Raw genomic sequence first — 23,691 nt, 5'->3', positions numbered from 1 at the left:
ACTCGATACTGAGAAGGCGACAAAGCTATCTCCAGAACCGAGATGCAAACTGGGGACCCCGGTCACTGACAATTTTGTCTGGCATACCGTGAAGACGGAAGATGTGTTTAAGAAACAATGCTGCCAAGGCCCATGCAGAAGGTAGCCGGGGAAGCGGCACCAAATGCACCATTTTAGAAAAATGGTCGGTGATAACCCAAATGACAGTACAGCCACGTGACTTGGGCAAACCCACCACAAAGTCCATCCCGACCATCTCCCAGGGCCTGTCTGCCACCGGCAGAGGGTATAACAACCCAGCTGGCCGTTGACGGAGAGACTTATTTTTGGCACAAGAGACACATGCCCGAACGTAGTCTCCAACGTCACGAACCATATGTGGCCACCAATACATTCTCGCAAACAACTCAGATGTCCTCTTTGCCCCAAAGTGTCCACCCACTCTGGACGAATGAGCCCACGAGAGAACCTCCGGACGCAAATTGATGGGGACAAAAGTCTTACCCGGAGGCACAGACTCAAGCAAAACCGGAGCTACGGTTCTCAGACTCTCTGAAGGGACAATGAGCTGAGGCTCGTCCTCCTCCTCCACAGTTGACACCAGGGAGCGAGAGAGAGCGTCAGCACGAATGTTCTTCTCCCCGGCGAGATAATGTAGAGTGAAGTGGAACCGGGAGAAAAACAAGGACCATCTGGCCTGACGAGAATTCAGCCGCTGGGCTGTCTGTAAATAGACCAAATTCTTTTGGTCCGTGAAGACTTGGAATGGGAACCGAGCACCCTCCAAGAGATGTCTCCATTCCGAAAAGGCCAACTTCATTGCCAGCAACTCCCTATCCCCGATGGAGTAATTTCTCTCCGCTGGTGAGAAGGTTTTTGAGAAGAAGAAACATGGATGCTTCCGACTTTGAGCATCCTTTTGATAGAGGACTGCTCCTGCACCAACGGAAGAGGCATCCACCTCCATTAGGAATGGCTTATCCACATCGGGACGATGTAAGATGGGAGCGCTAGCAAAGTGGGACTTAATAGAAGTGAAGGCCTTGGAGACCTCTTCGGACCACGATTTAGGATTCGCTCCCTTCTTGGTGAGGGATACCAAGGGAGCTACCAGGGTTGAGAAGTGGGGGATGAACTGACGATAGTAATTTATGAACCCCATAAAGCGCTGCACCGCTTTCAGAGAATGGGGTTCCTGCCAGTCCATCACTGCCTGTAGTTTGGCAGGATCCATAGCCAATCCCTGGGCCGAGATGATGTAGCCCAGGAAAGGTAAAGACTCCTGCTCAAACATACACTTCTCCAATTTGGCATAGAGGAAGTTTGCCCGTAGGAGGTCGAAGACTTTGCAAACATCTCTCCGGTGGGAGTCAATATCTGGAGAGTAGATAAGAATATCATCCAGATAGACTACGACCGAGGTGGAAAGCATATCCCGGAAGATATCGTTCACAAAGTCTTGGAAAACGGCTGGGGCATTACAGAGCCCGAAGGGCATCACCAGATATTCATAGTGCCCATCCCTGGTGTTAAAGGCCGTCTTCCATTCGTCCCCCTCACGGATGCGAATCAGGTTGTAAGCACCCCGCAAATCTAATTTAGTAAATACCTTGCTCCCCGAAGTCTATCGAATAACTCAGATATCAAGGGCAAAGGATACTTATTCTTAACGGTGATGGCGTTAAGACCCCTGTGCATGGGCGCAATTCCCCATTCTTCTTCTGCACGAAGAAGAACCCTGCCCCAGCAGGTGACACTGACTTCCTAATGAATCCTCTTGCCAGATTTTCCTGGATGTACTGTGACATTGCCTCCGTCTCCGGGAGAGATAGCGGATAAACTCGACCCCGGGGAGGCTCAGCACCAGGCAAGAGATCAATAGGACAGTCATAGGGGCGATGAGGCGGAAGGACCTCCGCCGCCTTTTTGGAGAACACGTCTGCATAAGACCAATACTGCTTGGGGAGAGAAGATAGATCTGCGGGTACCTCAGTAGTAGCAACCTGAACGCACTCCCTCTGACACTTACCCCCACAAGATTCACCCCAACCCAGAATTCTGCCTGAGGACCACTCGATATGAGGAGAGTGGTACCGTAGCCAAGGTATTCCCAACAGGACCTCATCAATTCCTTCCGGAATGACGAGCAGAGAAATTATCTCCTGATGAGATGGCGACATGGACAGAGTAAAAGGGATGGTCTGGTGTGTTATCTGTGAGGGCAATGTCGACCCATTCACCACTCGCACCGTTACTGGTTGAGCAAGCATAACCAGGGGTATTGCGTGACGTTGGGCAAAGGCAGAAGACATAAAATTACCCTCCGCCCCAGAATCCACGCAGAGCTCTACCAAGTGGAAGAATGAGCCAATAGTAATTGTCCCCTTAAAGGACAACTTAGAGGCAAACGTCGCCGTGTCTGGTGTACCTCCACCTACTACCACTAGACGCTGACGTTTCCTCGACCGCTGAGGACATCTGGTGGCTAGATGTCCTGACTGCTGGCAAACATGACAGACCCTGAGTGCACAAGCGGTCCGGGACTTAGATCCTGCTTGTGACACTTCCCTGGCCTCATGTGACTCAGGAACCAGGACCGGAAATTCCAGAGGTTTGGCGAAAGTAGGAGCCAGACGAAACCTCTGCCTACACTGGGCTCGCTCTAACCTCCGCTCGTTAAAACGGAGGTCAGTTCGAGTGGAGACAGTTATTAACTCCTCCAGTGTGTCAGGAATCTCCCTAGTGGCCAGAGCGTCCTTTACGTGGTCAGCCAAGCCCCTCCAAAATATGGGGATAAGAGCTTTATCCGACCAATCCAGCTCAGATGCTAAGGTGCGGAATTGGACGGCAAAATGACTGACCAAGGACTCACCCTGAGTTAATGCCAGCAATTGGAGCGCAGTATCATGGGTGACTTGAGGTCCTAAAAAGACCTGTTTCAGAGCGCTCAGAAACAGCGGAGCACTCTGCACCACATGATCGCCACGCTCCCACAGCGGCGTAGCCCATTCCAACGCCCTGTCCGACAATAGAGACAGAATAAATCCCACCTTAGCCCGCTCTGTGGGAAAACGTGTAGCCAGGAGCTCGAGGTGAATAGAGCACTGACTCACAAATCCCCTACAAAACTTGCTATCACCAGAAAATTTTTCTGGCAGCGGGAGGCGAGATGATGTCGAAACAGGGGTGGCAATGGACATAGTAGCTGCAGCCACGCTGGCAGCCTGTACAGCTACTGCAGTAACATCCACAGCTGAGGTCGCGCTCTCGAGAGCCGCCAACCTACCCTCCAGCTGCTGGATATGCCGCAGAGATTGCTGTTTGTCTGTCATCACTAGCCAGACCCTGGCACTAGTGTAATGTTAGGACTGGCGGAACGCACCAAGAGAGATGATATAGATGCGTTCGCAGTCCGGGGTCCACCGTGCAGGTGAAACCTGCTGCTAGGAAATGACAGACAATATGGCGGTATTCAAAAGTATACACGCGTGGGTTAAACCTCACCCAGCGTGAAGAAAGTGATCCTGTTGCGTCACAGGACCGCGGTACCGCACATAGAGCGCGAGCAAGTGGTCAGCGAACTAAACCCCAACAGAGATTGTAGTCCGATTAGACCCTTGCTGGCACTACACCGCTGCTGGGTGTGAAAGGAATTATATAATTAAGGCACCGAAGTGCGAACTGTGCCGTGCTGGCAGGCACCACAAAGCACCCAGACGTGGGTCAGGAAGCGCACACTGGCGCGTGGCACCGCACTGGCGGTCACAGCAGTAGACGCTGACACGTGTGTGACACGTTGAGTGATAAGTCAGGCGCTAGATAGCAGCCATACTCCATACGCGAACAATCATACAATAGGGTAGGGGTATTTAAAGAACGACTTGCACTAACAACAAACACACATATTAAATTGTACACTAGCGCATGGCCGTGCGGTCATGTGCAGTTTATATAGTTGCAGGACAGGAAGCGGCCACAGAAACTTTGCCCTTCGAAGACCTGCCAAGAGGACCAATAGAATGCGCTGCAGAGTCTGAGCATATGACCCTCGATCTCCAACGGGAGATCTTGCCCTGGGCATGCTCAGTGTGCGCAGACAAGGACTTAGTCCCAGAGAAGTCCACTCGCTGCTGACCAGTATAGGCTTTACAGGCAGAAGCTGGAGAAGCAGCAGTAACTCTTCTCACAGAGTCAGACTGAGCGAGACAGCTGGGATTGACATCCCTGCTGAGCAGGCTCCACTGCGGCTGGAGGAGAATGGGAGACCGCAGCGGAGACGGATCGAGATTCCCCCTGTGCAGCAGAGGAAACTCGACTCCTAACAGTAAGACACTGCCATTTTTGATGCAGCAAAAATATGCAGCGTCAAAAACACACCAAAAGCAGGTGCTGGAACTTACTAAAACACTTATGGACTGTGATTACACTAGACATCATCATAGATCATTGAGGATTTTCTAAAAGTTATCTCCGTCCATAAATGTATTTACTGACAAAACTAAAAGTGAGCAGAAGTTGAGTGGGACCTTCTTCTTGATGCCCGTATCTGCTCTAAGGTCTTTGATACAAACTTCCTAGCAGAGAATGAGGATTATGGTCCAGAAATCTAGATATGGACGTTCTGGAGCACACTGCAGATGAACAGAGTTGTCTGGTCTGAAATGTCAAATCTGCAGTCACTTTGTGTGACTGCAGACTTGTGAATCCTCCCAGTGCATTCACTGTGTGCTGCAAGGATTCACTGGTGTCTGTGCCGGCCACAGCTGTCAAGTATGCAATATGCATACTCCAAACTAGAGCCTGCTTGGTGGATGTGGCCTCACATACTTGACCACTGTTCCCAGCGCAGATACAGGTGAATCCTCGCAGAGCACAGTACGTGTGCTGGGAGGATTCACATGTCTGCAGTCATACAGAGTGAATGTAGACTTATCATTCTAGACCAGACTACCCATTTAACGCAGCTTTGCAATATAGATGCCTCTGTATCTAGAAATTTCTCCACTGATTCTGCCTCCTCAACCTCCTCTCGGTCCTCCACCAGCACCCATAGCATGTCTGGTAATGCCACCCACGTTGTAACTGCGCAGAAGGAATCCTGCACACCTCCTCACTATGATGTCACCAAGGCTCAACGGCATCAGTGTTTACATTGAAATGTCTGGGAAATGTGAGTCACACAGCTGAGGAGTTGTGGTCAGCTCTGGAGACCGAGTTCCATCAATTGTTGTCTCCACTCAACCTGCAGCCAGGGAAGGCTGTGTGCTACAATGCTGAAAACCTGGGTGCTGCCCTTCGCCGGGGCAATGTCACACACGTGCCTTGTATGGCTCACGTTTTGAACCTGGTTGTCCAGCAATTTTTATCCCACTATCCCGGACTAGATGGGCTTCTGCAGAGGGCACGGTCGCTGTGTGCTCACTTCCGCCATTCGCATCCCGCAGCTCAACGACTTGCATCTCTACAGAAGCCGTTGGGCCTGCCAGTTCACCGGCTGAAATGCGATGTGCCCACACGGTGGAATTCAACTCTGCACATGTTGCAGCAACTGTGGCAGTACCGATGAGCCCTGGTGCAATACGTTATGACGTATAGCCTGGGCCAACGAGATCAAGAGGTGGGGCAAATCACGATGCAGGAGTGGTCTCAGATCAGGGACCTATGCACCCTTCTGCACAGTTTTGAAATAGCAATGAAGATGTTTAGTGCTGATGATGCCATTATCAGCATGACCATTCCGGTGATTTACATGCTGGAGCACACCTTACACAGTGTTCGGAGTCAGGTGGTGGAACAAGAGGAGGAGGAGGAGTAGGAGGAACAGGAGGAGTCGTATGCGGAAGGGATCATATCTCCAAGGTCAAGAAGGTTGGCAGCACCAAGGCGGCTGGCATTGGAGGCTGAGGGAGAGGGATTACTGAGGGCGCATGGTAGCAGCCAAACTGTTGAGGAAGATGTAGGAGGCGAGGAAGAAGTGGAGGACGAACTGGCGCTGGGCATGAAAGACTCATCAGATGAGGGAGACCTTGATCAAATTTTTGTTGTGCGAGGTTGGGGGGAGAGGGCAGACGAAGGAAGCATGATTCTCACCTCGACACCACCAAGACAACAAAGACCTAGTCCTCCTGGATGCGCAAGACACATGAGTGCCTTCTTGCTGCACTACTTGCAACATGACCCTCGGATTGTCAGAATCCGAAGTAATGCCGACTACTGGGTTGCCACACTCTTAGATCCCCGGTACAAAAGCAAATTTGGTGAAATAATTCCTGCCATAGAAAGGGATTCACACATGCAGGAGTATCAGCAGAGACTGTTACAGAATCTAACATCTGCTTTTCCACAAAACACCAGTGGTGCACGTAGTGAATCTCTGAGTTCTAACTTGCCAACCATGGGACTATCGAGTCATCACTAAAACCATAACAGTAACATTGTATCTGGTGGTAACAGCAATTTTTTCCAATCATTTCAAGATTTTTTAGACCATCCTTTGCAAGGCCACAGGAGACAAGAAGTCTGACGCACAGCCAACGCCTAGAGAGGATGGTACAAGAGTATCTCCAAGTCAACATTGATGCCATGACTGTGGAACTGGACCCTTGCTCATTTTGGGCTTCCAATCTTGAAAAATGGCCTGAGCTCGCCACTCGTGCCTTGGAGATCTTGTTGTGCCCCGCAGCCAGCGTTCTCTCTGAACGTGTGTTTAGCGCTGCTGGTGGTGTGCTGACAAATAAGCGCACGTGGCTGTCCAGTGACAATGTAGACAGACTAACGTTCATCAAGATGAACAAATCCTGCATCCGCAAAGGACTTTTCCACCCCTGTGTCATCTTGGGGAGACTAAAAGCTTGATAATTTTTGAAAATCACCACACCAACCATTTTAAAAAACTCTGGCGAAATTGATGCCACTTAAGTGGGGTCTGTGGCCGAATTTTTGGAAAAAATGGAGACTCTTATTTAGTCCCGTTGCTGAGTTTTACATGACATTGCCATCGTCAATTCCAGGTGGGTGGGGTCATCTGCAGAGTTGTTTCCTCATACTATGGCCTGGGATTCAGAGGTCTGCTCCAAAGCTTCAGTGTCTGCTAGTCAGCAGAGTAGCCCAGCCACCCACCGCCTGTTTACCTAAGTACTATTTTTAACAGCATCTGGCCCAGAAAATCCTTTTGGGCCTAGTAGAATTTGGTGCTACTCAGCAGCGTATCCCACCCATGAAGCAAGCTACACCGCCTGTTTACCTAACTACTATTTTGTAAAGGCATCTAGCCCAGGAAATCCTTTTGGGCCTAACAGAATTTGGTGCTACTCAGCAGTGTACTTCACCCATGAAGCAAGCTACACCGACTGTTTACCTAAGTACTATTTTTTAATGGCATCTAGCCCAGGAAATCATTTTGGGCCTAGTAGAATTTGGTGCAACTCAGCAGCGTGCCCCACCCATGAAGCAAGCTACACCGCCTGTTTACCTAAGTACTATTTTTTAACCCCTTCCCGACCTTTGACGCATACGCTGCGTCATGAAAGTCGGTGCCATTCCGACCCATGACGCAGCATATGCGTCATGGAAAGATCGCGTCCCTGCAGGCCGGGTGAAAGGGTTAACTCCCATTTCACCCGATCTGCAGGGACAGGGGGAGTGGTAGTTTAGCCCAGGGGGGGTGGCTTCACCCCCTCGTGGCTACGATCGCTCTGATTGGCTGTTGAAAGTGAAACTGCCAATCAGAGCGATTTGTAATATTTCACCTAAAAAACTGGTGAAATATTACAATCCAGCCATGGCCGATGCTGCAATATCATCGGCCATGGCTGGAAACACTTATGTGCACCCACCCCACCCCACCGATCGCCCCCCCAGCCCCCCGATCTGTGGTCCGCTCCCCTCCGTCCTGTGCTCCGCTCCCCCGTCCTCCTGTCCGCTTCCCCGTGCACCAATCACACCCCCTGTGCTGCAATCAAACCCCCCCGCACTCCGATCCCCCCCCCGCACACAGCGACCCCCCCCCCCGTGCTCCGATCCACCCCCCCCGCACAGCGATCCCTCACCCCGTGCTCCAATCCTTCCCCGTGCTCCAATCCTCCCTCCCGTGTTCCGATCCACCCCCCCCCATGATCCGATCCACCCCCCCGTGCTCCGACGCCCCCCCGTGCCCTGATCTCCCCCCCCTTATACTTACCTGGCCGCCCGAGGTCCGTCCGTCTTCTTTCCTGGGCGCCGCCATCTTCCAAAATGGCGGGCGCATGTGCAGTGCGCCCGCCGAATCTGCCGGCCGGCAGATTCGTTCCAGAGTGAATTTTGATCACTGAGATATATCCTATCTCAGTGATCAAAATAAAAAAAATAGTAAATGATCCCCCCCTTTGTCACCCCCATAGATAGGGACAATAAAAAAAATAAAGAATTTTTTTTTTTTTCACTAAGGTTGGGGTAAGAACTAGGGTTAGGGTTAGGGGTAGGGTTAGGGGTAGGGTTAGGGTTAGGGGTAGGGTTAGGGGTAGGGTTAGGGTTAGGGGTAGGGTTAGGGTTAGGGGTAGGGTTAGGGGTAGGGGTAGGGTTAGGGCTAGGGTTAGGGGTAGGGGTAGGGGTAGGGTTAGGGCTAGGGTTAGGGTTTCGGTATGTGCACACGTATTCTGGTCCTATGCGGATTTTTCCGCAGCGGATTTGAAAAATCCACAGTGCTAAACCGCTGCCGATTTATCGTGGATTTACCGCGGTTTTTCTGCGCATTTCACTGCGGTTTTACAACTGCGATTTTCTATTGGAGCAGTTCTAAAACCGCTGCGGAATCCGCAGAAAGAAGTGACATGCTGCGGAATGTAAACCGCTGCGTTTCCGTGCAGTTTTTCCGCAGCATGTGTACAGCGATTTTTGGTTCCCATAGGTTCACATTGAACTGTAAACTCATGGGAAACTGCTGCGGATCCGCAGCGTTTTCCGCAGCGTGTGCACATACCTTTAGAATTAGGCTATGTGCACACGGTGCGGATTGGCCGCTGCGGATCCGCAGCAGTGTTCCATCGGGTTTACAGTACCATGTAAACATATGGAAAACCAAATCCGCTGTGCCCATGGTGCAGAAAATACCGCGCGGGAACGCTGCGTTGTATTTTCCGCAGCATGCCAATTCTTTGTGCGGATTCCGCAGCGTTTTACACCTGTTCCTCAATAGGAATCCACAGGTGAAATCCGCACAAAAAACACTGGAAATCCACGGTAAATCCACAGGTAAAACGCAGTGCCTTTTACCCGCGGATTTTTCAAAAATGATGCTGAAAAATCTCATACGAATCCGCAACGTTGGCACATAGCCTTAGAGTTGGGTTGGAATTAGGGTTGTGGTTAGGGTTAGGGGTGTGTTGGGGTTAGGGTTGTGGTTAGGGGTGTGTTGGGGTTAGGGTTGTGATTAGGGTTACGGCTACAGTTGGGATAAGGGTTAGGGGTGTGTTGGAGGTAGAATTGAGGGGTTTCCACTGTTTAGGCACTTCAGGGGGTCTCCAAACGCAACATGGCGCCACCATTGATTCCAGCCTATCTTGTATTCAAAAATTCAAATGGTGCTCCCTCACTTCCGAACCCCGACGTGTGCCCAAACAGTGGTTTACCCCCACATATGGGGTACCAGCATACTCAGGACAAACTGCGCAACAATTACTGGGGTCCAATTTCTCCTGTTACCCTTGAGAAAATAAAAAATTGCTTGCTAAAACATCATTTTTGAGGAAAGAAAAATGATTTTTTATTTTCACGGCTCTGCGTTGTAAACGTCTGTGAAGCACTTGGGGGTTCAAAGTGCTCACCACATATCTAGATAAGTTCCTTGGGGGGTCTAGTTTCCAAAATGGGGTCACTTGTGGGGGGTTTCTACTGTTTAGGCACACCAGGGGCTCTGCAAACGCAACGTGACGCCCGCAGACCATTCCATCAAAGTCTGCATTTCAAAAGTCACTACTTCCCTTCTGAGCCCCCACGTGTGCCCAAACAGTGGTTTACCCCCACACATGGGGCATCAGCGTACTCAGGAGAAACTGGACAACAACTTTTGTGGTCCAATTTCTCCTGTAACCCTTGGGAAAATAAAAAATTCTGGGCTAAAAATTTATTTTTGAGGAAAGAAAACGTATTTATTATTTTCACGGCTCTGCGTTATAAACTTCTGTAAAGCACTTGGGGGTTGAAAGTGCTCACCACACATCTAGATAAGTTCCTTTGGGGGTCTAGTTTCCAAAATGGGGTCACTTGTGGGGGGTTTCTACTATTTAGCCACATCAGGGGCTCTGCAAACGCAACGTGACGCCCGCAGAGCATTCCATCAAAGTCTGCATTTCAAAACGTCACTACTTCACTTCCGAGCCCCAGCATGTGCCTAAACAGTGGTTTACCCCCACATATGGGGTATCAGCGTACTCAGGAGAAACTGGACAACAACTTTTGGGGTCAAATTTCTCCTGTTACCCTTGGGAAAATAAAAAATTGCGGGCTAAAATTCATTTTTGAGAAAATAATTTTTATTTTTTATTTTCATGGCTCTGCGTTATAAACTTCTGTGAAGCACTTGAGGGTTCAAAGTGCTCACTACACATCTAGATTAGTTCCTTTGGGGGTCTAGTTTCCAAAATGGGGTAATTTGTGGGGGATCTCCAATGTTTAGGCACACAGGGGCTCTCCAAACGCGACATGGTGTCCGCTAATGATTGGAGATAATTTTCCATTTAAAAAGCCAAATGGCGTGCCTTCCCTTCTGAGCCCTGCCGTGCGCCCAAACAGTGGTTTACCCCCACATATGGGGTATCTGCATACTCAGGACAAACTGGACAACAACATTTGTGGTCCAATTTCTCCTATTACCATTGGCAAAATAGGAAATTCCAGGCTAAAAAATCATTTTTGAGAAAAGAAAAATTATTTTTTATTTTCATGGCTCTGCATTATAAACTTCTGTGAAGCACCTGGGGGTTTAAAGTGCTCAGTATGCATCTAGATAAGTTCCTTGGGGGGTCTAGTTTCCAAAATGGGGTCACTTGTGGGGGAACTCCATTGCATAGGCACACAGGGGCTCTCCAAATGCGACATGGTGTCCGCTAACAATTGGAGCTAATTTTCCATTCAAAAAGTTAAAAGGCGCGCCTTCCCTTCCGAGCCCTGCCGTGTGCCCAAACAGTGGTTTACCCCCACATATGAGGTATCGGCGTACTCGGGAGAAATTGCTCAACAAATTTTAGGATCCATTTTATCCTATTGCCCATGTGAAAATGAAAAAATTGAGGCGAAAATAAATTTTTTGTGAAAAAAAAGTACTTTTTCATTTTTACGGATCAATTTGTGAAGCACCTGAGGGTTTAAAGTGCTCACTAGGCATCTAGATAAGTTCCTTGGGGGGTCCAGTTTCCAAAATGGGGTCACTTGTGGGGGAGCTCCAATGTTTAAGCACACAGGGTCTCTCCAAACGCGACATGGTGTCCGCTATCGATGGAGATAATTTTTCATTCAAAAAGTCAAATGGCGCTCCTTCCCTTCCGAGCCTTACCATGTGCCCAAACAGTGGTTTACCCCCACATGTGAAGTATCGGTGTACTCAGGAGAAATTGCCAAACAAATTTTAGGATCCATTTTATCCTGTTGTCCATGTGAAAATGAAAAAATTGAGGCTAAAAGAATTTTTTTGTGAAAAAAAAGTACTTTTTCATTTTTACGGATCAATTTGTGAAGCACCTGGGGGTTTAAAGGGCTCACTATGCATCTAGATAAGTTCCTTGGGGCATCTAGTTTCCAAAATGGGGTCACTTGTGGGGGAGCTCCAATTTTTAGGCACACGGGGGCTCTCCAAATGTGACATGGTGTCCGCTAAAGAGTGCAGCCAATTTTTCATTCAAAAAGTCAAATGGCGCTCCTTCCCTTCCAAGCCCTGCCGTGCGCCCAAACAGTGGTTTACCCCCACATATGAGGTATCAGCGTACTCAGGACAAATTGGACAACAACGTACGTGGTTCAGTTTCTCCTTTTACCATTGGGAAAATAAAAAAATTGTTGCTGAAAAATCATTTTTGTGACTAAAAAGTTAAATGTTAATTTTTTCGTTCCATGTTGCTTCTGCTGCTGTGAAGCACCTGAAGGGTTAATAAACTTCTTGAATGTGGTTTTGTGCACCTTGAGGGGTGCAGTTTTTAGAATGGTGTCACTTTTGGGTATTTTCAGCCATATAGACCCCTCAAACTGACTTCAAATGTGAGGTGGTCCCTAAAAAAAATGGTTTTGTAAATTTCGTTGTAAAAATGAGAAATCGCTGGTCAAATTTTAACCCTTATAACTTCCTAGCAAAAAAAAATTTTGTTTCCAAAATTGTGCTGATGTAAAGTAGACGTGTGGGAAATGTTATTTATTAACTATTTTGTGTCACATAACTCTCTGGTTTAACAGAATAAAAATTCAAAATGTGAAAATTGCGAAATTTTCAAAATTTTCGCCAAATTTCCGTTTTTATCACAAATAAACACAGAATTTATTGACCTAAATTTACCACTAACATGAAGCCCAATATGTCACGAAAAAACAATCTCAGAACCGCTAGGATCCATTGAAGCGTTCCTGAGTTATTACCTCATGAAGGGACACTGGTCAGAATTGCAAAAAACGGCAAGGTCTTTAAGGTCAAAATAGGCTGGGTCATGAAGGGGTTAATGGCATTTGGCCCAGGAAATCCTTTTGGGCCTAGTAGCAATTTCTGCTACTCAGCAGAGTACCCCACCCATGAAGCAAGCTACACCGCCTTCTTTCCTTCTCAATCTAACCCCTCAGCTCTGGGGTGTCCACTCTCCCTCCAGCTCTCTCCTTCTCACAGGTGGACTACCGCGTGTTTTCACGCTGTGGCGAATCTTTTGGGCCCAGGCATAAGAAGTCATCGAGGTAATGGATAATATGTGCAGCCTTACAAACGTCCATGACGACACAATCGAGGAAGCAACTAAACACCTCAAATAGTGAGCAGGATATGGAGCACCCCATGGGCAAACAGCGATCAATGTAGTATGCTCCTTCACAAAAGCAGCCCAATGGGTGGACACTATTCGGAGGCACAGGTAGTAACCGGAATGCCCCCTCAATGTCTGTTTTGGCCAATAGGGTGCCCCTTACCAACTTCTTGACCCACCGGATTGCCTCATCAAAGGAGGTACAGTACATAGTACTGTACTTGGTTCCGCGTCGATGTTGTCATTTACTGACCTGCCCCTTGGATATGACAAATTAGATTAGTCTGAATGTATCGGGCTAATTTTTTGGCACAACTCCCAATGGGGGTACCACTATGTATTCTATGGAAAGTGTTATGAATGGACCCACCGCCATTCTACCTAAAGAGATTTATTTTTTTTTTTTTTTTTGTCAAGACATCTGGGTGTTGGTAGAGTGAGTTTACATTTTTACTCAAGCCTTTCTTGATTTTAGAAGGGCATGACATGGCTATATCTGTGTCTCCTCCTCCTTTTACTCCTCCACCTCTTTTCTTTTCACATGACTATATGTAGTTGTGACTTTTCCATGTGTTTGTTATGTCTTCTGAGCAGTTTGTCAGCTTTTGGACACCTTTTAAGGTATTTTCTATGTGTTTTCCATGTGTTTGTACTGTATGTGTTTGTGTTTGCCTGCCATTGGTTTCAATGGGGTTCGACGGTGTTCGTCGAATGTTCAATGAACATTTGGACGAACACGTCACTGTTCGACGAATCGAACCCGAACACTAGGGAGGTGGCTCAACACTAGTTGTTATAGCAATCTGAGGACCAACTGATCACGTAGCCGAACCGCATAATGTTGATCATGAGCACGGCTATATTTCCGAGTGTAGAGGCAACTTATTTTTAGATTTCTTATTCACAAAAAGGAGATAACTATTATAAAAAAAGGAGCTATATATAAATATCTGATGTCTTTTGTATGGGTGTGTGAGTTGTTTATGTTGGCAGATTATTATCAGTATGTGTTATCCAACATACGAAATTTTGAGTTGTAGATGTCTTATGAAAACTGATGTATCCGCTGAGGTAGTATTTTTCTGCATCAGTAGTCTGTGATCACAACATCATTCTTTCCAGTTGGTTGCTATGTTATAAATATTTTTTGTGTAGCATAAAATTTCATTGTCTACAGATAGAAAGGAATATATTACAATGAAAAGAGCAGTATGCGATATTTACAGGGAACACACTATGCAACCAGCTTCTTATTGCTGCCAATTACTTATTGTACAGAATCCATTGAATGCTGTAGAGGTTTTTCTAGGCTCATCATATTGATAAAAATCACATTTTTATTTCCCCAAGATAAAAGTCACACAAACAAATGACAGCTAGGAGATAAGGTCCCCAACGCATTTCAAGCACTCCAGTTCTTACTCATGGCTTCAGCTTAGTACGTGCTGGTTCCAACTCCGACATCTATTTAGAGACAGGCACAATCAATTATTTGCTCTTTCTGTAACTCTTATTGACTTCCATTATTAGAGGGTGAAGCTCGAATAGATGAATGGGGGCCATGAGTATGAACTGGGGGGCTTGAAATGTGTTGGAGATCCTGTATGCTCCCTGTCATCCTTCTTTATATGATTTTTTATCTTGGAAAAATAAAAGTGTGATTTTAAACATGAATAGTGCTGAAATGCATATTTATACCCACTAAGTGCCTGGCCGACAGGATCCTTTGCAATCACTCCCAGGTGGTGAAGATTTGGATTGGAAATGATGAGGTGTTTTGCTTACTCAGAATAATGATAGTTTATTCTCATGGAAGACCATCAATCGTTGCTCGTTACGGGTTCAACTATCGGCACCCAACACTGACCAGCCATTTAAGGAGGCCAAGGTCTGCACCCTTTACTCCTCTGTTTCCCTGAACCTGGTAAAATGACCATGTTCCATTTTAGTGAATGTGATGATGACGCAGGTAAATAGTGCAGATGAGGCTGCAGTGATCAACAAGAACCACTGCCTCTTTAAATTGCTGATTGACATGGATACAAAGACCAGGATCAGCTCTAAACACAAAACGGCTTCGGTAGACTTTTCTAAGGATTGGCCATTTATGTTCTGAACCTGGAAAGCCACTTTGAGGAACTGACTTTTATTGTTACTTGAGGTTGATGCATATTTTGGAATGATAGAACATATGTGTTGATTTCTTAGGATTATTTTTATCTTGCCCATGAGTAAACATGTCAATAATATAATGACTAATTCTATATATGTAATGTATGTACGGTCATTGGTTAGAAAAGTGGTTGAAACTAGCTCTTTCTTTCCTATTTAGGAAGTAATGTCAACGGATGACGAAACCACTTCCTTTTACTGCCTTTTGGATCCCTTTGCTTGCCATATATTAATGGACAGCTTTGGCACTTATGCGTTGGTGGGTGAACCGCTCACAGACTGTGCAGTGAAGGATCTCAAAGTCGCCGTGTTTGGCTGTATGTCCTGTAATTCCTTGGATTACAACCTGAGGGTTTACTGTATTGACAACACCCCTTGTGCATTCCAGGTAAGAGCTCAGGTAATCATTACATGTCTTAAATTTAGGGTGTGTGGTCAAATGTTTGTCCTTTTGTTCCTAAACTAAAGAATGACATGGCCATTAGTGATGAAATATGTTTTATATTGGAAGGTCAAGTTCTGCCACAGATTCTAGATCAGTCACATCTACAAGAATGGTGCATTTTGAAATCTCTAATGTAAAATTTCTATCCACGCCTCCAAAATTTTCTGTGGGAGAATGAATCTTTATATACATTTGAAGTGAATCTATCAGCAGGATTTCACCCCCCCAATTATTTATATGCACATATAGCTCTTCCAAAGACAAGACCAGCAATACCTTTACATGATCAGTCAATTCCTCTGTTATTGAGAAATCAGGGTTTAAATTGAGATGCAAATGAGGCTAGATCTGAAGCCTCTGTCACTCCAGCTCTACCCTTCACTCTGCGCCGCCTTTTCCTGCTTAACTGACAAGCTCTATGCTGTGTGACTTTAAGCAAAGGAGAGAGTGACTACTAGAAAAAAGCATTAAGCTACTTACTGGTAGCGGCATTTTTTGGAGGCCCATGACAGCACTACGAGAGAGGGGATCTGCCCTTCAGGAACAGGAAACCTACAGATACAAAAGGGCGGCACCTCTCCCCATGCATCAGTTGTATTTCAGAGCCTGAGAGGACTACCTCGGTTAGTGGCACACAAATATACATTATATACAGTTTATATACAAAAACAATCTATCATATCGAACTAGATACCACACGTGAGATCTATCTATCTCATTATATATACTATAGGAAGTGCAACCCCCACGTGAATAGGGAGGGAACTAAGGGTGCTGTCATGGGCCTCCGAAAAATGCCGCTACCAGTAAGTAGCTTAATGCTTTATTCGGACTCTCATGACAGCACTACGAGAGAATTACAGAGATGTAAAACTACCTTAGGGAGGGACTATAGCCTGTAGCACCCTTAACCCAAAGGTGAGATCAGAAGAGAACCCCAAATCCAACCTATAGTGCTTGAAAAAGGTGGAAGGGGATGACCACGTAGCTGCCTTACATATCTGGTCGATCAAAACTCCAGATCTTTCCGCCCAGGATGTAGCCATGGCCCGAGTGGAATGTGCCCTCAGATTCTGCGGAGCTGGACCTCCACATGCAGTATAAGCCAGAGAGATAGCCTCCCTTATTCACTTCGCTAGCGTGTACTTTGACACTCTAAGACCTTTCCTGGGACCTTGGAAGGATAGAAACAACGCATCCTCTCTCTTCCAAGCATCAGTGACTGAGATATATTCTAATAGACATCTCCTAACATCTAATGTATGGAGTAGCTCCTCTTTAGGATTAGAGGGATTAGGGAGAAATGACAGTAAAACTATCTCCTGAGATCTGTGAAAATCTGAGGCCACCTTTGGTAAATAAACTGGATCCGGTCTGAGGATTACTCTGTCCTGTAGAAACTCTGTATAAGGGGAAAGCCTAGAAAGAGCCTGTATGTCTCCTACCCTACAAGCAGATGTAATTGCCACCAAAAATGCTGTTTTGAGGGATAGTAATTTAAGTGAGGCTGAATGTAAGGGCTCAAACGGTTCTTTAGTCAAGGCTGAAAGGACTAGGTTGAGATCCCAAGGCATTGACCTATTTCTGTGTATAGGTCTGGATCTACTAGATGCTTTGATAAACCTTGATACCCAATAGTTGCCAGCAATTTTACAAGAAAATAGTGCCCCTAGGGCTGAGACTTGTACTTTTAGTGTACTTGTGGATAGATTTAGCTCTAGCCCTCTCTGCAGGAATTCTAGAATCTGGTTGATTGGTATACCCTCTTCAATATTAAAATTTGAAAAGGCCAGAAACTTCCTCCAAGTTCTAGAGTAGATCTTAGTTGTTATGTGTGTCCTACTCTTCATAAGGGTATCAATTAGATTTGGGGAAAATCCTCTGTTTTTTAACAATGACCTCTCAAAAACCATGCCGTCAAATGGAGACCCTTCACTTGTGGATGGTTGATCGGACCTTGATGAAGTAAGTCTCGAATGTCCGGAAGTACCCAGGGGTCTTCCACAGACATGGTCCTGAGCCAGGAAAACCAAGCCCAGATCTTTCCGCCCAGGATGTAGCCATGGCCCGGGTGGAATGTGCCCTCAGATTCTGCGGAGCTGGACCTCCACATGCAGTATAAGCCAGAGAGATAGCCTCCCTTATTCACTTCGCTAGCGTGTACTTTGACACTCTAAGACCTTTCCTGGGACCTTGGAAGGATAGAAACAACGCATCCTCTCTCTTCCAAGCATCAGTGACTGAGATATATTCTAATAGACATCTCCTAACATCTAATGTATGGAGTAGCTCCTCTTTAGGATTAGAGGGATTAGGGAGAAATGACGGTAAAACTATCTCCTGAGATCTGTGAAAATCTGAGGCCACCTTTGGTAAATAAGCTGGATCCGGTCTGAGGATTACTCTGTCCTGTAGAAACTCTGTATAAGGGGAAAGCCTAGAAAGAGCCTGTATGTCTCTTACCCTACAAGCAGATGTAATTGCCACCAAAAATGCTGTTTTGAGGGATAGTAATTTAAGTGAGGCTGAATGTAAGGGCTCAAACGGTTCTTTAGTCAAGGCTGAAAGGACTAGGTTGAGATCCCAAGGCATTGACCTATTTCTGTGTATAGGTCTGGATCTACTAGATGCTTTGATAAACCTTGATACCCAATAGTTGCCAGCAATTTTACAAGAAAATAGTGCCCCTAGGGCTGAGACTTGTACTTTTAGTGTACTTGTGGATAGATTTAGCTCTAGCCCTCTCTGCAGGAATTCTAGAATCTGGTTGATTGGTATACCCTCTTCAATATTAAAATTTGAAAAGGCCAGAAACTTCCTCCAAGTTCTAGAGTAGATCTTAGTTGTTATGTGTGTCCTACTCTTCATAAGGGTATCAATTAGATTTGGGGAAAATCCTCTGTTTTTTAACAATGACCTCTCAAAAACCATGCCGTCAAATGGAGACCCTTCACTTGTGGATGGTTGATCGGACCTTGATGAAGTAAGTCTCGAATGTCCGGAAGTACCCAGGGGTCTTCCACAGACATGGTCCTGAGCCAGGAAAACCAAGCCCAGATCTTTCCGCCCAGGATGTAGCCATGGCCCGGGTGGAATGTGCCCTCAGATTCTGCGGAGCTGGACCTCCACATGCAGTATAAGCCAGAGAGATAGCCTCCCTTATTCACTTCGCTAGCGTGTACTTTGACACTCTAAGACCTTTCCTGGGACCTTGGAAGGATAGAAACAACGCATCCTCTCTCTTCCAAGCATCAGTGACTGAGATATATTCTAATAGACATCTCCTAACATCTAATGTATGGAGTAGCTCCTCTTTAGGATTAGAGGGATTAGGGAGAAATGACGGTAAAACTATCTCCTGAGATCTGTGAAAATCTGAGGCCACCTTTGGTAAATAAGCTGGATCCGGTCTGAGGATTACTCTGTCCTGTAGAAACTCTGTATAAGGGGAAAGCCTAGAAAGAGCCTGTATGTCTCTTACCCTACAAGCAGATGTAATTGCCACCAAAAATGCTGTTTTGAGGGATAGTAATTTAAGTGAGGCTGAATGTAAGGGCTCAAACGGTTCTTTAGTCAAGGCTGAAAGGACTAGGTTGAGATCCCAAGGCATTGACCTATTTCTGTGTATAGGTCTGGATCTACTAGATGCTTTGATAAACCTTGATACCCAATAGTTGCCAGCAATTTTACAAGAAAATAGTGCCCCTAGGGCTGAGACTTGTACTTTTAGTGTACTTGTGGATAGATTTAGCTCTAGCCCTCTCTGCAGGAATTCTAGAATCTGGTTGATTGGTATACCCTCTTCAATATTAAAATTTGAAAAGGCCAGAAACTTCCTCCAAGTTCTAGAGTAGATCTTAGTTGTTATGTGTGTCCTACTCTTCATAAGGGTATCAATTAGATTTGGGGAAAATCCTCTGTTTTTTAACAATGACCTCTCAAAAACCATGCCGTCAAATGGAGACCCTTCACTTGTGGATGGTTGATCGGACCTTGATGAAGTAAGTCTGGAATGTCCGGAAGTACCCAGGGGTCTTCCACAGACATGGTCCTGAGCCAGGAAAACCAAGCCCTTCTGGGCCAGAACGGAGTGATCAGTATGATTCTCGCTTGATCCTCCCTTATCTTTCTGACCACCAGAGGCAATAGGTTTAGCGGGGGGAACGCATAAGCCAACCGGAAATCCCATCTGATCAGGAAGGCATCCACTGCCAGCAGATATTCCATGGGATTCAAGGAACAGAATTTTTTCGTCTTTCTGTTGTCCTTGGTGGCAAATAAGTCCACCTCTGGATGACCCCACATGCGGACAATCTGGTTGAAGATTTTTGTGTTCAGAGACCATTCTCCTTGTCTTAAGGTGTTTCGACTTAGAAAGTCTGCTCTTATATTCTCTTTCCCTTTTATATGTACTGTGGATAAAGATAGAAAATGGTTTTCTGCTGTCTGGAGCAGGCGATCCGCTACTTCCATCAGGGACTCGGAGCGTGTTCCACCTTGGTGATTCACGTAGGCCACTGCCACCTGGTTGTCGGAGAGGATTTTGACATGGTGACCCTGTAGATATACGAGGAGTTCCTTAATTGAGAATTCAATTGTCATCAACTCCTTCTGATTGGAAGAGGCTGATATTTGGGGGTCCCATAGACCCTGAACTACAACATCACCCATGTGAGCCCCCCACCCCGTGGGGCTGGCGTCCGTAGTGATTACCCGAGTCACCTGTGTCACCCAGTGAACTCCTGCTGACAGATTGTCTTCCTCTAGCCACCATCTAAGAGATGCAAGAAACACTGGACTCAATGTCATCTGACCCTGCAAGGAACCCTGTAAGGCTCTATCATAATGCAGTACGTCAAACTGTAAAGGTCTGGAGTGGAACTGGGCCCAACGGACGGCGGGAATACAGGAAGTTAGGGAACCTAACAAAGACATAGCCTGTCTAAGGGTCATGGTTGGTTTATTAATTGCTTTTAACACCTGTTGTTGGATATGAAATAGCTTATCAGGTGGAAGACAGCACTGTTAGGACTCGGAATTTAACAGCAGCCCTAGAAATCTCTGGGTTTTTAGGGGTTGTAATCGGGATTTTTCATAATTTATGATCCAGCCCAGATGTTCTAGTTTGGATATAGCTGTTTTTACCTGAGCAAGGAAATGGTCTGCTGAGTTTCCAACTATCAGGAAATCATCCAGATAAGGGATAATGAGGATATCGGATTCACGTAAGTGCGCCATGACCTCCGCAACTACTTTAGTAAATAACCGGGGAGATGCTGAGAGGCCGAAGGGAAGGGCTCTAAATTGAAAATGGCGAACAATACCTCCCATAGACACCGCCACACGTAGAAACCTCTGGAAGTTTCCATGGATAGGAACATGATAGTTGTGGACTTAAAGGATGCATACTACCATGAAGCAGTGTTTGAACAACATCTTTATTGCAGAGCTGATTGACTCCATTTTAAATGTGGTATTAACCAGGTACTCATTAAGGGATTTAAGATTAATAATAGTCCTAAATGACTTGTCTAGTTTTTGAATCAGAAATAGAGGAGAGTAGAATCCTCTTCCTCTTTCTGACTCTGGGACCTCAATCAGCACCTTTTTAAGGCATAAATTCATGACCTCTGCCTCTAAAGCCGTCTGTTCAATAGTGGAGGAACGTAAGGGGGTTAGCATAAATTTATCCCGAGGCCAGTGAACAAATTCCAGTTTCAGACCTTCCGATATAGTACCTCGGACCCAGTCACTGTTTGTGATGTTAGTCCATGCGGAAGAGAAGGCTGACAATCTCCCTCCCACAGGGATTGCTAGTCATTGGTCTGGTTTCTTACGTTCTTTTGAGGAACGGCGAAACATGTAACCCGTACCTCTCCTGCGTCTATCCTCCCATCTAAAATTCTCTCTAGAGGGCGAGGATGCGCGCTTCCTTCCACGACCAAATCTCCTTCTGTTGAATGGATGCCGGTAAGAGGCTAATGACAAATTAGGGAATTTCTTCTTATCATCCCCAACCTTTTCAAGCAGCTCATCCAAGGTTGGCCCAAAGAGATATTCCCCTTTACATGGGATAGCGCATAACTTGGATCTTGACTGAATATCACCCGACCAACACTTCAACCATAAGGCTCTACGAGCCGCGTTGGAGAGTCCTGCTGCTCTAGCCGCCATTCTGACCGAATCCACCGACGCGTCCGACAGGAAAGCCGCAGCATCCTGAATCACTGGAAGGGCACTTAGAATTGAATTTCTGGAAGTGCCTTCTTTAAGCTGGGATTCCAATTGTTCCAGCCAGACCATTAGGGATCTGGCTGTACATGTCGCAGCCACTGCCGATCTCAAGGATCCGGCTGCCATCTCCCAGGTACCTTTAAGGAAGGTATCCGCCTTCCTGTCAAGAGGGTCTTTAAGGGATCCCATGTCCTCGAAAGGTAATGCGGCTCTCTTTGATGCCTTCGCCACTGCCGTATCTAATTTAGGAGCCTTGTCCCAGGTATCCACAGCCGCATCCTCAAAGGGATACCTGCGCTTTAAAGCTGGTGGCAATGAACCTTTCTTCTCCGGTTTTTTCCATTCCCGGAGAATCAGGTCTTGAATCTTATCATTCACCGGAAAGGATCTACGCTTCTTGTGTTCCAAGCCGCTGAACATTAGCTCCTGATGGGAAAGCTGAGTCTTAGGATCTTCTAAGCCCATCGTACCTCTGTGTTATGTTTGCTAATGACAGGTGTTATGAAAGCAATCCAGAAACACAGTGTGCTTAGCGATCAGAGCGCACACAGTGATCTGACAAATACCCAAAAATACAAGAACGAGCTCTGAGACGTGGAAACTCTGTAGACTGCACAACTGATCCTATCCTAAACACAACTAAAAGCGGCTGTGGATTGCGCCTAACAACTACCTAGGCAACTCGGCACAGCCTAAGAAACTAGCTAGCCTGAAGATAGAAAAATAGGCCTGACTTGCCCCAGAGAAATTCCCCAAAGGAAAAGGCAGCCCCCCACATATAATGACTGTGAGTAAGATGAAAAGACAAAACATAGGGATGAAATAGATTCAGCAAAGTGGGGCCCAATATTCTAGGACAGAGCGAGGACAGTAAAGCGAACTTTGCAGTCTACAAAAAACCCTAAAGCAAAACCACGCAAAGGGGGCAAAAAAAAACCCACCGTGCCGAACTAACGGCACGGCGGTACACCCTTTGCGTCTCAGAGCTTCCAGCAAAACAAAAGACAAGCTGGACAGAAAAAAAGCAACAAAAAAACAAAAAGCACTTAGCTATACAGAGCAGCAGGTCACAGGAACAATCAGGAGAAGCTCAGATCCAACACTGAAACATTGACAAGGAGCAAGGATAGCAGCATCAGGCGGAGTTAAGTAATGAAGCAGCTAACGAGCTCACCAGAACACCTGAGGGAGGAAGCTCAGAAGCTGCAGTACCACTTGTGACCACAGGAGTGAATTCAGCCACAGAATTCACAACAGTACCCCCCCCTTGAGGAGGGGTCACCGAACCCTCACCAGAGCCCCCAGGCCGACCAGGATGAGCCGCATGAAAGGCACGAACAAGATCGGAAGCATGAACATCAGAGGCAAAAACCCAGGAATTATCTTCCTGAGCATAACCCTTCCATTTAACCAGATACTGGAGTTTCCGTCTAGAAACACGAGAATCCAAAATCTTCTCCACAATATACTCCAATTCCCCCTCCACCAAAACCGGGGCAGGAGGCTCAACAGATGGAACCATAGGTGCCACGTATCTCCGCAACAACGACCTATGGAATACATTATGTATGGAAAAGGAGTCTGGGAGGGTCAAACGAAAAGACACAGGATTGAGAACCTCAGAAATCCTATACGGACCAATAAAACGAGGTTTAAATTTAGGAGAGGAAACCTTCATAGGAATATGACGAGAAGATAACCAAACCAGATCCCCAACACGAAGTCGGGGACCCACACGGCATCTGCGATTAGCGAAAAGTTGAGCTTTCTCCTGGGACAAGATCAAATTGTCCACTACCTGAGCCCAGATCTGCTGCAACCTATCCACCACAGAATCCACACCAGGACAGTCCGAAGACTCAACCTGTCCTG

At 46.5% G+C, this 23,691-nt stretch overlaps 1 protein-coding gene across 5 annotated transcripts in view; it reads left to right on the top strand.

The window, feature by feature from the left end:
- The window catches only part of UNC5D (unc-5 netrin receptor D), a 968,940-nt gene that overhangs the window by 846,128 nt on the left and 99,121 nt on the right, over nucleotides 1–23,691 (top strand). For 4 of the 5 annotated variants that reach the window (XM_069766508.1, XM_069766506.1, XM_069766507.1 and 1 more), the window contains one exon: nucleotides 15,301–15,528. In XM_069766508.1, the coding sequence (XP_069622609.1) occupies nucleotides 15,301–15,528 (228 nt within the window). The remainder of the gene's footprint in view (nucleotides 1–15,300; nucleotides 15,529–23,691) is intronic. The other variant, XM_069766505.1, reaches the window with a different exon arrangement.

The sequence above is a fragment of the Ranitomeya imitator genome, chromosome 4 (genome assembly GCF_032444005.1).
Source record: "Ranitomeya imitator isolate aRanImi1 chromosome 4, aRanImi1.pri, whole genome shotgun sequence".
NCBI classification, from domain to species: domain Eukaryota; kingdom Metazoa; phylum Chordata; class Amphibia; order Anura; family Dendrobatidae; genus Ranitomeya; species Ranitomeya imitator.
This window is presented reverse-complemented; position numbering and strand designations above follow the sequence as displayed.